Below are 13,883 nucleotides of genomic sequence, written 5' to 3'. Positions count from 1 at the left end.
AGTTGCTTTTTGATGCACTTTTGCAGCACTTGGTGCCTTTGTTTTTCCAGCTCTTAAAAGTTTCTTGGCCCATGACAAGGGGTCATCTGGACTCAAAACGTCAGCTCCTTTCTCTCCTGACAGATTGTGCCAGACCTACTGAGATTTTCCAGCATTTTCTCTTTTGGTCCCTTTAAGTGCTTGAAGTTGACATCAACATTTTGTTTATTTGCAAACAGCTGGTCACTGATAGGGCATTATTTGAATTGCTGGCCAAAGTTCTGTGCAGCCTCTTTAATGAGCACTCACATTGACAATTGGCTGTTTAGCAAGCTTCTGGGCAGCTGTTCCTGGCACTGATTTCGAAAGCTTTCTCAAGATAGCATCTTGCTCTTAAACCTGGTGTGACAGAGCAGAACCTAACCCTGGACGCCTTTATAAATATACCCTTATTTTTACTGGACATTTTAGCTAAACAAAGACCATTAAACAGTTCACCCTCTGCTTGTGAGCTATCATTTGTGAGTCTCCAGAACAAAGTAATTTACTTCTGAGTTTCATGAACGTCACACCTCGTTATGTCTAAGGAGATTCTACCAGACCACCTGGTGCCTGCACAGTTCAGCTTCAAAGGGAGCTACAGGAATTTGACGAACCGCTTGCTAGTGGAGTCTGTGACTCGACAAAGACGTTAACTTCCCAAACAGATTGCACCTCTCCCACAGCACGGTGGCACCTGGTTAGCACCGCTGCCTCACAGTGCCAGGGTACTGGGTTCGATTCCGGCCTCGGGTCATTGTCTGTGTGGAGTCTGCACATTCTCCTCTTGTCTGCGTGGGTTTCCTCCGGCTGCTCCGATTTCCTCCTACACTCCAAGGATGTGCGGGTTAGGTTGATTGGCCTTGCTAAATTGTCCCTTAGCATCCGGAGATTAGAAGGGTAAATACGTGGGGTTACGGGAATAGGGCCTGGGTGAGATTGTGATCAGTGCAGACTCGATGGGCCAAATGGCCTCCTTCTGCACTGTAGGATTCTATGATTTCTATGGATTCAGGTTTTGTGCTTCTCTTGGCAGGATCACGAGGGGTCACGGGCTCAAGGTGAGAGGGGCGAGGTATAACTCAGATATCAGAGGGACCTTTTTTACACAGAGAGTGGTGGGGGCCTGGAATGCGCTGCCAAGTAGGGTGGTGGAGGCAGACATGCTGGCATCGTTTAAGACTTACCTGGATAGTCACATGAGCAGTCTGGGAATGGAGGGATACAAACGAATGGTTTAGTTGGACCAAGGAGCGGCACAGGCTTGGAGGGCCGAAGGGCCTGTTTCCTGTGCTGTACTGTTCTTTGTTCTTTGATATTGTCATGCTGTGTTATGGTTCACTCAATATAACACACAAAATGTTTGCTTCCTAAAGCTGCAGTTACAGTGACAATGAAGTGCAATGAGGGTCAGAATGACGTTAACACAGTTAGATTATGGTGAGAAGTCTCACGACACCAGGTTGAAGTCCAGCAGGTTTATTTGGAATCACGAGCTTTTGGAGCACTGCTCCTTCATCAGATTAGTCCTGGACTTTAACCTGGTGTTGTGAGACTTCTTAGTGTGCCCACCCCAGTCCAACGCCGGCATCTCCACCTCACAGTTAGAATATGATGGTCTTTATTGATGCATTAAAATAAATATTCCTCTTTGGTAATTAGAAGCGATATTACTTTGTACAAATGGAACATAGGGTATGACAGCTTTCTATTCATATTCCACTTTGCAAGTTTCAGAAAGTATTTGTCTTTTATTGGGCCAGATTTTTCTGTAGCAGGGCATCAAGTGGCATCAGCTGTTATTGACACCTGCCTCTGCAGCCTTCAGCTCAGAGCAATTTTGCTGATAAAGTTTCTGAGCTGATAAGGGTGCAGTTAGAGAAAGGCAGCAGCTGGGACCCGAGGGAAACCAGCAGGACATCTCTTCAACCAATAAGATCTGAAGCATTCAAAAACAAACAGCAGAAAGCCCGAGAATGAAAAGGTGAAGTAAAGGCAAGGAGTTCAATGTCAAATCGGGTACAGGAAGAGAAATTACAGGAAGGAAAGAAAGATTAGATTTAAGAGCAAGAATAAAGAGTGATAGAAAGGACAAGTAAGAGAATTTAACATTTAAAAAGTTGAATCTTGCTGAAATGAGAGGTTTTGTTGAAGCTTTTCATCTTGCACATAAGGACAAAGGCAAGAATGCCAAATTTCAAACAATCCCAACAATTTACACTGCAGGGGAGAAAGGTGCTGATTGGTTGGCAAGTTGACTGACTGACTGACTGAGGCGTTGCCATAGATATTTTTAAAATTGCCCCCAAAATTCAAGACCTGAAGTGCACAGTGGCACAGTGGTTAGCACTGCTGCCTCACAGCGCCAGGGACCTAGGTTCGATTCCTAGCTTGGGTCACTGTCTGTGCGGAGTCTGCACATTCTCCCTGTGTCTGCGTGGGTTTCCTCCAGGTTCTCCGGTTTCCTCCCACAATCTGAAAGACGTGTTGGTTAGGTGCTAAATTCTCCCTCCGTGTACCCGAACAGGCGCCGGAGTATGGCGACTTGGGGATTTTCACAATAACTTCATTGAAGTGTTAATGTAAACCTATTTGTGACTAAACTTTACTTTCAATATAATAAAAGCAAAATACTGCGGATGCTGGAATCCAAAACAAAAACAGAAAATGCTGGAAAATCTCAGCAGGTCTGACAGCATTTGTGGAGTTAATGTTGGCTTTATTCTCTCTCCTCAGATGCTGTCAGACCTTCTGAAATTTTCCAGCATTTTCTGTTTTTGTAATCAGACATCACACTTGGAATATTTAATTTTTGATGTCTGTTGTCATTAACACATTGTTGAGGATTTTTCATTTTCTTTCATGAGATATGGGTGTCTCTGACTGTGCCAGTATTTGTTGCCGTCCCTAATTGCCCTTGAGGGTGTTTGTGAAAAGTTGGGACTCAAATAATTGCCATGAATGGAAAGATTAGTGGTTTGGTTATTGATATTGTTATAGAGATGGAATCTCATGTTCATCATATTGAAGGGGAGACATCACATTGAAGAAATTGGAGACTGGTGGATAATCAATGATCAACTGTTTGATTTTTGTATGGGAGCCTCCTTAAATTTGATTTCTTTTCAAATCTTTTATTGAGTTATTCTTGAACAAATGGAACATTTGAAAAGAGATACTGAAGAAGAACTAAAGAGTGGTGAGCCTGTGGAATTCGTTACCATATGAAGTAGTTGATGCCAAACCACTGAATATATTCAAGAGGCGGTTGGATATAGCACTTGGGGATCAAAGGTTATGGGGAGAAAGCAGGATTAGGCTATTGAGTTGGATGATCAGCCATGATCTTAATGAATGGTGGAGCAGGCTCAAAGGGCCAAATGGCCTCCTCCTGCTCCTATCTTCTATATTTCTATGTATTCCTAAAATGTATTGAATGCATTGGGCAAAATTACTGGAGGAGAGCCAGCAGACACATGATGGGCCAAATGGCCCTTTTCTCATATTTTCAATTGTCAGTATGATGATGTACTGTGTAAAGTTGTGGATGAGACTCTTCTGTATGGCTCTCTTTACCTTCATTAGCTTTTCAAATCTTTCATTACAAAGGTTTTGATCTGACAAAAGATGTGAGAAAGTTCTCCACTTCCCTGTGCACCAGATCAGTGTGTTCGTCACTGTCCCTGCTGACTGCAAAATATCAAGAATGCTCAAGAGGCAGAATGCGCAAAGGACAGAGATCTTCGGAGGGTTGTGGGGCTGAAAGAGATTCCAAATAAAAAGGGAGAGGCTATGGAATGATTTGAAAACGAGGATGAGAATTTTAAAATTGAAGCAGATGTTTAACCTGGAGGGAATGGAAATCAGTGAGCTGGAGGGAAATGGATATGATGTGGAGATGCTGGCGTTGGACTGGGGTGAACACAGTAAGAGTTTTAACAACACCAGGTTAAAGTCCAACAGAAATTTCCACTCCATCTGACGAAGGAGCAGCGCTCCGAAAGCCAATGGTATTTGCTACCAAATAAACCTGTTGGACTTTAACCTGGTGTTGTTAAAACTCTTACTGGGAAATGGATAGACATAGACTGGAGACTGGAAACGTTCCCGGGCCCACCCCGTTCTCCAGACTAGGCAGGGCTTTGCTGCAAGTTAGGACTAAGGCATCAAAGTTTTGAATGCCTTTAAGTTTGCGATGGGTATAACATGGGAGATTGGCGAGGGTGAACTGGAATAATAAAATCTAGAGGTAACAAAGACATGGGTGAGAATTTCCTCATCTAATAAGCTGAGACAAGGTCGAAGTCAGGTGATATCATGCAGGTAATCTTGGTGATGATGCAAGATGCTCATCTTGCTGTCAGATATAAAAATTGAATTGTGAGTCTGCTTCAGCCTCGAGACTGTTGCCAGCGAGGGATATGGGCCGGGATTCTCCCAGAAAAATTCTGTGTGTCGAATTCGCGTGAAAAGTGAAACATGGCAGATGGAGTTTAACCCTGATAAGTGCGAGGTGATTCATTTTAGTAGGACAAATTTGAATGTGGATTACAGGGTCAACGGCAGGGTTCTGAGGAATGTGGAAGAACAGAGAGATCTTGGGTTCATATCCACAGATCTCTGAAGGTTGCCACTCAAGTGGATAGAGCCGTGAAGAAGGCCCATAGTGTGTTAGCGTTTATTAACAGGGGGTTTGAGTTTAAGAGCCGTGGGGTTATGCTGCAACTATAACAGGACCTTGGTGAGACCACATTTGGAATATTGTGTGCAGTTCTGGTCACCTCACTATAAGAAGGATGTGGAAGCATTGGAGAGAGTGCAGAGATTTACCAGGATGCTGCCTGGTTTGGAGGGTAGGTCTCATGAGGAAAGGTTGAGGGAGCTAGGGCTTTTCTCTTTAGAGCGGAGGAGGATGAGAGGCGACTTAATAGAGGTTTATAAGATGATGAGGGGGATAGATAGAGTGGATGTTCAAAGACTATTTCCTCGGGTGGATGTAGCTGTTACTAGGGAGCATAACTATAAGGTTCATGGTGGGAGATATAGGAGGGATGTCCGAGGTAGGTTCTTTACTCAGAGAGTGGTTGGGGTGTGGAATGGACTGCCTGCTGTGATAGTGGAGTCGGACACTTTAGGAACTTTCCAGCGGTTATTGGATAGGCACATGGAGCACACCAGAATGATAGGGAGTGGGATAGCTTGATCTTGGTTTCGGACAAAGCTCGGCACAACATCGTGGGCCGAAGGGCCTATACTGTGCTGTACTGTTCTATGTTCTATGTAAAACTGGAGTAACTCTTGCTGGTTTTTCAGTGTGAGTTTGAAAATCAATCTCCTACACTCTGTGCACTGCGGTGTGCATCAGGGTGAATCACACTGAAAAGCCATGGGTGGGGCCTATTTCCGCCCAGGAGGCCAGCAGCATAGCGCTGAGCGGGCCACTGCGCATGTGTCGATCTGTCAGTGCTGAGATCGGCACGAGCACAGTGGCCCCTGTCTGCTGGCCTCCCGATCACTGGCCCTCCCGAATGTAACCGACACAGCCCCCCCCGCCCCGATCTCCAGAAACCCTCCCTCACCCTGATGGCTCGCCCTAATCGCTGGCCTCCCTCCCCCACGAATCCTGACTGCAGAGTGGGGGGCAACTGGATCCCCCACCCCTACCGTTCGCCCTGCCAGGCCCCACCCCCTAGCTCCCACCCCCATTAGGACCCATCCCCTTGGCACTGCCCATGCCTGATTGGGTGCGGGGGGGTGCCCCTGGGCGTCAACACTTTGCTCCTTGGGCAGTGCCAGGGGCACAGGCTGGCAGTGCCAGCTGCCCGAAAGTGGGGAGCGTCTGTAAACCCTGCTGGAGTGAAAGACTCCTGGTGGTAGTGGGGGAGAGATGCTGGCAGGCCCTGAGTTTTTAGTCCTGGGCATGCTAATTATATTTAAATTATATTAAAATTTTTATTTAAATAATTCATGAAGCCGATGGTGCCGGAAATCCGGCACTGGGAGACGCCCTCAGGGCCGGGCACGCAGCGCGGATCACGCTAATCCGGCCCTGCTGGAATCTCCCATCTCGCAGTGCAGTGGGATGGGAGAATCGCCCCCATTAAGTTGTTCGAGACAGAAGACAAAGGTTTCTGTTTTCCCAATATTTAATTGGAGGAAATTTCTGCTCATCCAGCACACGTTGTATCAGTGAGTCGTGAGGCATTTAGTAGTCTTGCTGGGAATCAAGTTATAAAGTATTAAAACATTTTAAATTTACTTTAAAAAACACGACTGAGGACCACAACATTTTCCTTTAACATTGCACTATTCAGGGGAAGCAAGAAAATGAATAATGATATAAGTTGGTGAAAGAAATCCATCTGATATGGAAAGCTGTCGGGATAGCTGTGGGTAGCTGTTGGAATTTTTAATTTTTTTAGCATGTGCAGTAATCACCAAGCCCAGGAAACAGCTCCAGCAGTGGCTAAATGAAGCTCTCCAAGCCCTCCATTGAAGCTTGTCAGGGGGGCAGTCTTCAATGATGAGAGTCATTGACTGGGGTGCACCACAGTTGCAGAGCGGGCTCCCTGTTGGAATGAATATACCTGTCAAGGTGCTAACCTTTTTGTGGAATGTATCTTGTGTATTATGAAGCACTTTCCAATACTCTAGATGACATGCTTTGGAACTGAAGTGATTTCCCTTGATACCTTCTTATCGGATACTTTGTAGAAGAGTTGAAGTACAGAAGGAGGGGAGGCCATTCAGCCAGTCGTGTCCATGCTGGTCCTCTGCAGGAACAATTCACCCCGTGCTGCACCCCTGCTTTTTCTCCGTCTCCCTGCAAATCTTTCCTTTTCAGATAATGATCTGATTCCTTTTTGAAAGCCTCGATTGAACCTGTCTCCAGTGCCTTCCAGATCCGAATGACTTGCTGTGTAAAAACACTTTTCCTTATCATAGAATCATAGAAACCCTACAGTGCAGAAGGAGGCCATTCGGCCCATCGAGTCTGCACCGACCACAATCCCACCCAGGCCCTACCCCCACATATTTACCTGCTAATCCCTCTAATCCACACATCCCAGGACTCTAAGGGGCAATTTTTAACCTGGCCAATCAACCTAACCCGCACATCTTTGGACTGTGGGAGGAAACCGGAGCACCCGGAGGAAACCCACGCAGACACGAGGAGAATGTGCAAACTCCACACAGACAGTGACCCGAGCCGGGAATCGAACCCGGGACCCTGGAGCTGTGAAGCAGTAGTGCTAACCACTGTGCTACCGTGCCGCCCCTTATGTTGCCATTGCTTCTTTAGGCAATCACCTCAAATCTATGCCCTCTGGTCCGTAGTCCTTCCACCAATGGGAACAGTTTCTCTCTATCTCCTCTGTTCATACCCCACATTATTTTGAATACCTCGGTCAAATTTCCTCTCAACCTTCTCTTCTCCAAGGAGAACAGTCCCAACTTCTCAAACCTATTTGCGTGACTGAAGTATTTGATAGGCATTTTGGTCGGGGTGGCACAGTGGTTGGCACTGTTGCCTCACAGCGCTAGGGACCCAGGTTTGATTCCCAGCTTGGGTTACTGTCTGTGTGGAGTTTGCACGTTCTCCCCGTGTCTGTGTGGGCTTCCACTGGGTGCTCCGGTTTTCTCCCACAGTCCAAAGATGTGTGGGTTAGGTTGATTGGGCATACTAAATTGCCCCTAGTGTGAGGGAGATTAGGAGGGGTAAATATATGGGGTTACAGTGATAGGACCTGGGTGAGCTCATTGTCGGTGCAGGCTCTATGGGTCAAAATGGCTTTCTTCTGCACTGTTGGTTCTACGATTCTATTTCCGGAACAGGCACAGCATGGCTGAAATCTAAACAACCTAGAGTTTGATCCCTGTAGGCTGCATTATGTTTATAATTTTCTGTTTTCTTCGTTTTCAGGTGGCAGAGATGCATGGTGAACTCATAGAATTCAATGAGAGACTACACAGATCACTGATGGCCAAGGAAGCCCTTATCTCACAGATGAGACAGGAACTCATTGATCTACGAGGGCCAGTAAGTAGCTCTGTACAGACTGCTCAGAAATACTGTAATGGATAATTGTGGTGTGTGGGATTCAACTGGACATTGTCTGTATTAAAAATTCATGGACATGTTACCAGAACAATCTGTATTTGAGTAAAGTGTAGTTATGAAGCAGGTAAAATAGAGAAAGGATACCAAAATATATAAAAGGTTCCATATGAAAACTGTGATAAAAGCAAATCAGTGTTTGCTGCTGACAGAATTTGAAAAGAAATAGATCCGGAAATGGATTAGAAATAGATTTTTAAAAATATTGCTGCTGAGAATATTTTGGACGCTTGGAGGAAGGACCTCTGAGAAGTGAGAATAAAGAGCAGTCCCATAGACTGTTCAATCATTTTATAATCAAATCATGGCATTTGCTCTGTGAAGGCATCTTATAAAGAGAGAACTGTCGCAAGAAAATGCAGAGTAGAGCAAGCAAAATAAATGGATTACAATTTAACACGGGGAGCAAGCTTTATCAAACCATGGAGCGACTTGGTACCAATACCATTGGTTTAATGTAAAATTAATTCAAGAGAAGCCCTGCTCAACTGAACTGAATCTTTTACTGGAAACTTGAAACTTGTTTGATGTACACCTGTTTTTAATCCCAACTGGTTTCTCAATGCAATATATTGAATCTATGTCACCTATGTCCAAAGATGTGCGGGTTAGGTTGATTGGCCATGCTAAATTGCCTCTTTGTGTCCCGGGATGCATAGGTTAGCGGGATTAGTGGGGCAAATATGTGGGGTTAATGGGATAGGGCCTGTGTGGGATTGTTGTCAGTGCAGACTCGATGGGCCAAATGGCGGCCTCCTGCACTTTAGGGTTTTCTATGATTCTATGTCAGGCTCCTATTCATAGAGTACAGCTCAGCCTTTAACACCGTTATTCCTATGGGACTCATCTCCAAACTTTGTGGCCTGGGGCTCGGCTCCTCCCTCTGCAGCTGGATCCTAGACTTCCCAACCCACAGACTGCAGTCAGTAAGGATAGGCAACAGCACCACCTCTACGTTCACCCTCAACATCGGTGCTCCATAAGACTGTGTCCTCAGCCCCCTTACTATACTCCTTATACACCTCTGACTGTGTGGCCAAATTCCCCTCCAACTCGATTTTCAAGTTGGCTGATGACACCGCCATAGTGGGTCGGATCTCAAACATTGACGGGACTTAGTACAGGAAAGAGATAGAGAATCTGGTGAACTGGTGCAGCAACAATAATCTCTCCCTCAATGTTAACAAAACGAAGGAGATTGTCATCAACTTCAGGAAGGGTAATGGAGAGCATGCCCCTAACTACATCAATGGGGACGAAGTAGAAATGGTCGAGAGCTTCAAGTTTTTAGATGTCCACCTCCCCCCCAATTTGGCATGTCAGCTACAACTCCCACCAACTTCTACAGATGCACCATAGAAAGCAAAGTTTCTGGTTGCCTAAGTTTTTAGCAACTTTCCCTTGCAGTCTTGTTCAAACTGGGCAGTGAGTGTTTGAATGCTGGAAGGTGTAATAATTCACCCAATCTAGCCTTGCCAGATTTGGGTAAATGTGCATGATTCTGAAGGAGTCGCTGTACCCTCTCTCCATCCCCCCACATTAGGAGGGGGTGCATCATCATGACGATTATTGGCCGTAGCCAAAACCAGCAAATAACTACACCTGATAATCACTTCATATACGGCAGATGGTGAATAGTGGTAATGTGACTGAACCAGTACTGCAGGCTAATGCTCTGGAAACACGGCAGCTGATGGAATTTTAATTCAGTTAATAAAGTCTGGAACCTCAGTGATGGTGACCATCAGACTAGCGTTTTTATAAGAAGAAAATCTGCTTCACTAATGTGCATTACGGAATGAAATCTGCCACCCTTCCCTGGTCTGACCTACATGTGACTCTGGATCCGTAGCAATGTGGTTCACTCTTAGCTACCCTCTGAAATGGCCTAGCAAGCCCCTCAGTTCACGGGGAATGAGGGATGGGCAACAAATGCCGACCTATGAACAGAATAAGTAAAAGATAAAACTTGTTTCTGAACCTGCCTTTCACTGGTTGGTCTCTTTGGCTTTCAGCAAAAGTGAGCCCTTATGAAGCTACCCCATCCCCAACGGATTTAATTTGTTGCATGTTCATTATCTTATGTAGATGGTAGGATGCTGGGAGGGCACCATGGTTGGCATGGACCGGTTGGGCCGAAGGGCCTGTTTCCGTGCTGTATTGCTGATGACGATGGATCATAAAGCACTATGTTCCCCACAGTGCTAAACCTGGAGCTAAGCTCCTCGCTTCACTGTGTTCCGGAGCCAGGTTGGGATCTGACTCCTGAGGCATCATTTTACTTAAGCTTCACAGCTACAAATAAAATGACGGTCTCCCTCTGTCTGAAATAAAAGGATACAATAAACAATTTATCGTCAATATTGATGATGGTTCTGAGAAGATGTCGCTGCCGTTATAGCAGCTTTTAAAAGGTTGCGGTGGTATCAGGTGACTCCTGTAAGTTTATTGAAGTGTCTGTCAGCTCCTTCACATTCAGAATTATATCAATTTTCCAGTAATTTTTGTAATGTGGATAACACCCAGCTGCTTCAACCTTGTTGCTTTAATGTGTATTATGTCATTCATTCCTTTATTGGCTCACATCGGGACTGCACCTCTTCATCTGTGACATCAATAAATATTCATTTCACAATTTGATTTCATTTCCAGTCTTGATACGTGACCTCCTTTCACAACCCAGCAGAAAGCTTTTGTCATTTGTCAGCTTATTCTCCTTTGGATATGAAAGGTTACCTGAATATTGGAATTAACCCAACAAGAGGATGTGCCCTTGTTCACTGGGAAGGAAATGATTAATGATGATTTTGTTCAGGATTTGCCAGATGAAAACTGGGAAACTGAAAGGAGCTGTCACTTCCAACAACATTATGTTTTGCCACTAATGAAAAATGATTGCAGAATGGCAGCTATCCAATTTCTGCAGTTTGTCAAGACAAAATATATGTTTTAAAAACATATACTCTCATTTCATCGGGGCGGCATGATGGCACAGTGGTTAGTACTGCTGCCTCACAGCGCCAGGGACCTGGGTTCAATTCCTGGCCTGGGTCACTGTCTGTGTGGAGTTTGCACGTTCTCCCCGTGTCTGCATGGGTTTCCTCCGGGTGCTCCGGTTTCCTCCCACAGTCTGAAAGACGTGCTGGTTAGGTGGATTGGCCATGCTAAATTCTCCTCAGTGTACCCGAACAGGCGCCGGAGTGTGGAGACTAGGGGATTTTCACAGTAACTTCATTGCAGTGTTAATGTGAGCCTACTTGTGGCTAATAAATAATAAATAAACTTTTCTACGCTCCCGCAGTCAAGTCCTTTGGTTATGCTACGATGTGATGCCCCTCTCAACAAAGTATTTTTGTTTTATCAGCTCCTTTTTGCACCTTAGTCACAATGCAAATTCTTGGAAAATGTTCACAGTATGAACCTGATGTTAATTGTTACCTGTTGAAATTCACAGTAATTCTTTATCCCCAGAGACTGACAATTAAGCTGCAATACCTTTAAACATTGTACATTGTAAACATGCTGCAGTATGTTGCATGTGGAGTTAATTGCTGGATTTAGCAGAACATCTGAGGGAGGATGAAGGACTGAACGCACTCACTTACACCTCTGACCATGAAGAAAACTTTGTACTGTTTAGATTTGTGGCCAAATGTGGTACGCAGAACCACATGGAGTGGTTGAAGCAGATAGCTTTGGCTCACTTTAGGGGAGGACTGATACATTCATGAAGGAGACGCGAATGAAAAGATATGGGAAAAGGGTGGGAAGAAAGAGTGGGAGGAGGCTTGCGCATATAAGCACCTGCATAAAGCAGCTAGGCCGAGGAGCAGTTATGATGCAGTACAGTTGAAGGAAGCTAAGTAATAGAAAGCAAATTTATATGAAAGCTGCAAAAGTAAAACATAATTCATGCTGAACATTTTTATCAGTGGATAACTTAAGTATATAATTTTTATCCAGTGAGTGCTAATTGGCAGAGATTATGAAAACAGAGTCAGGAAAGTTATCTCTTAAAGTTTATTTATTAGTCACAAGTAAGGCTTACATTAACACTGCAATGCAGTTACTGTGAAATTCCCCTCGTCACCACTCTCCGGCGCCTGTTTGGGTCAGTGCACCTAACCAGCACGTCATTCAGAATGTGGGAGGAAACCAGAGCACCCGGAGGAAACCCACGCAGACACGGGGAGAACGTGCAAACTCCACACAGACTGTGACCCAAGCCGGGAATCGAACTCGGGTCCACGGCGCTGTGAGGCAGCAGTGCTAAGCACTGTTACCATGCCACCCAAATTTCCTTGTGAATTGTGTAAAACTGTTATTCCACAATTACTCCCAAGCACTCAAAACGTAAATGATTATTTTGAAAAATGTTTAGTTTTGTAAAGATTTTCAGTTCAATTTTAATTTTTGGACCTTTATAAGAACGATAGTTGCAATGTGCGTTATCTTCCAGATGTATTCAGGGAAGATGAGACCCACGTGAACTGTGTTAAGTGACACTGTGGTGGGCTCCAAACCTAATTTGCATTATCATCATGTATTCATGCAAACAGATGCAAAAACGTTGTCAAACACTTTAAATTTAAGATTGCTCCTCTGGTATGTTACCTGATCATGTGAAAGGAGTCTCATGTCTCTCCTCAGCGGTACTTAGCTCCCTCTGAGTGAAGTAGCGGTATTTGTGACAGCCCCAATTATGGGTAAAAGATCAGCTGAAAACTTTTTTTGTAGCTGATTAACTGTTCAGAAATAGATTTAGTTTCAAAAAGAAATAAAAGGAGACCAGAAAGTGTGCTGAAGCTGATAACAAAGCTTTAATGTGTTTAGACAACATTCAGGAAATTTATCTGCTATTTTAACACAAGACTAGGTTCATGCAGGAAGAATAACAGTGAAGCTATTAGCGCTTATCGTTATTAAATAATAAATCAGACTGCAACTTCCAGCATCCGCATATTCGCAGTTATACATGGAAATTAGAAAGTTACTTTCCAAGATGCCTTGCTGGTTCAAAAACCTGGTTGCAATAGAATCTTGCCAAGAGACTTAGGGGGGAGTTTTCCCATCCTGCCGCCACCTCAGGCTGGACTTTCCAGTTTTGGAGCGAGCACAGATGGAAAATCCCGCCCTTAGCATTCAAGCACATGGAATAGTGTAAAGTTACGGTATGTTGTTACCAGAGATGCGCCAGATTTGCAAAAAAGGGCAGGGTTTTCAATTCAAGTGTAAGTGAATTTTTAATGGTGTGATAAATTCCAATGAGTGTCAAACAAGCTTTCTGTCACTGAAAATTAACTTATTTATAAGTGTGGACTCTCATTCCTTCAGATTTTAGCTATTGTTGTAGATTTAAAACAAAAACTTTTTAAAAATGACTCTTTCTGTCTCTTTTGTTTGCTTATCTTATTCATCTCTATCTCGCTCTCTCTATCTTGCCTGTTTTCTGTCGATGAGTTTACATTAAATTCAGAATTAGAACTGACATTTCCTGGTTTAGACTCGGCGCATCTCACAAAATGTTCTACCTGATTGGTCAGTGTGATGCACAGTTACTTCACTGTTCACACAGCTCCAAGATTGTCTATAGTGGGTTCTGTCCACAGTGTACCTGTAACTGCAAGGAATGATGAGCCTTACTTGTTTACCATTGAAAGAAAATTCTGGCCTAATGTGTTTATTTAAATCTCTTGACCTCTGCTTTAAGATAGTAGAGAGATAATTGTTATATGAGCACATTAAG

At 44.3% G+C, this 13,883-nt stretch overlaps 1 protein-coding gene across 1 annotated transcript in view; it reads left to right on the top strand.

Moving 5' to 3' along the window:
* snx29 (sorting nexin 29) overlaps positions 1-13,883 on the top strand; it is a 591,176-nt gene that overhangs the window by 355,000 nt on the left and 222,293 nt on the right. The window contains exon 16 of the mRNA XM_078240877.1: positions 7,943-8,059. Within this exon, the coding sequence (XP_078097003.1) occupies positions 7,943-8,059 (117 nt within the window). The remainder of the gene's footprint in view (positions 1-7,942; positions 8,060-13,883) is intronic.

The sequence above is a fragment of the Mustelus asterias genome, chromosome 23 (assembly GCF_964213995.1).
Source record: "Mustelus asterias chromosome 23, sMusAst1.hap1.1, whole genome shotgun sequence".
NCBI classification, from domain to species: Eukaryota; Metazoa; Chordata; class Chondrichthyes; order Carcharhiniformes; family Triakidae; genus Mustelus; species Mustelus asterias.
This window is presented reverse-complemented; position numbering and strand designations above follow the sequence as displayed.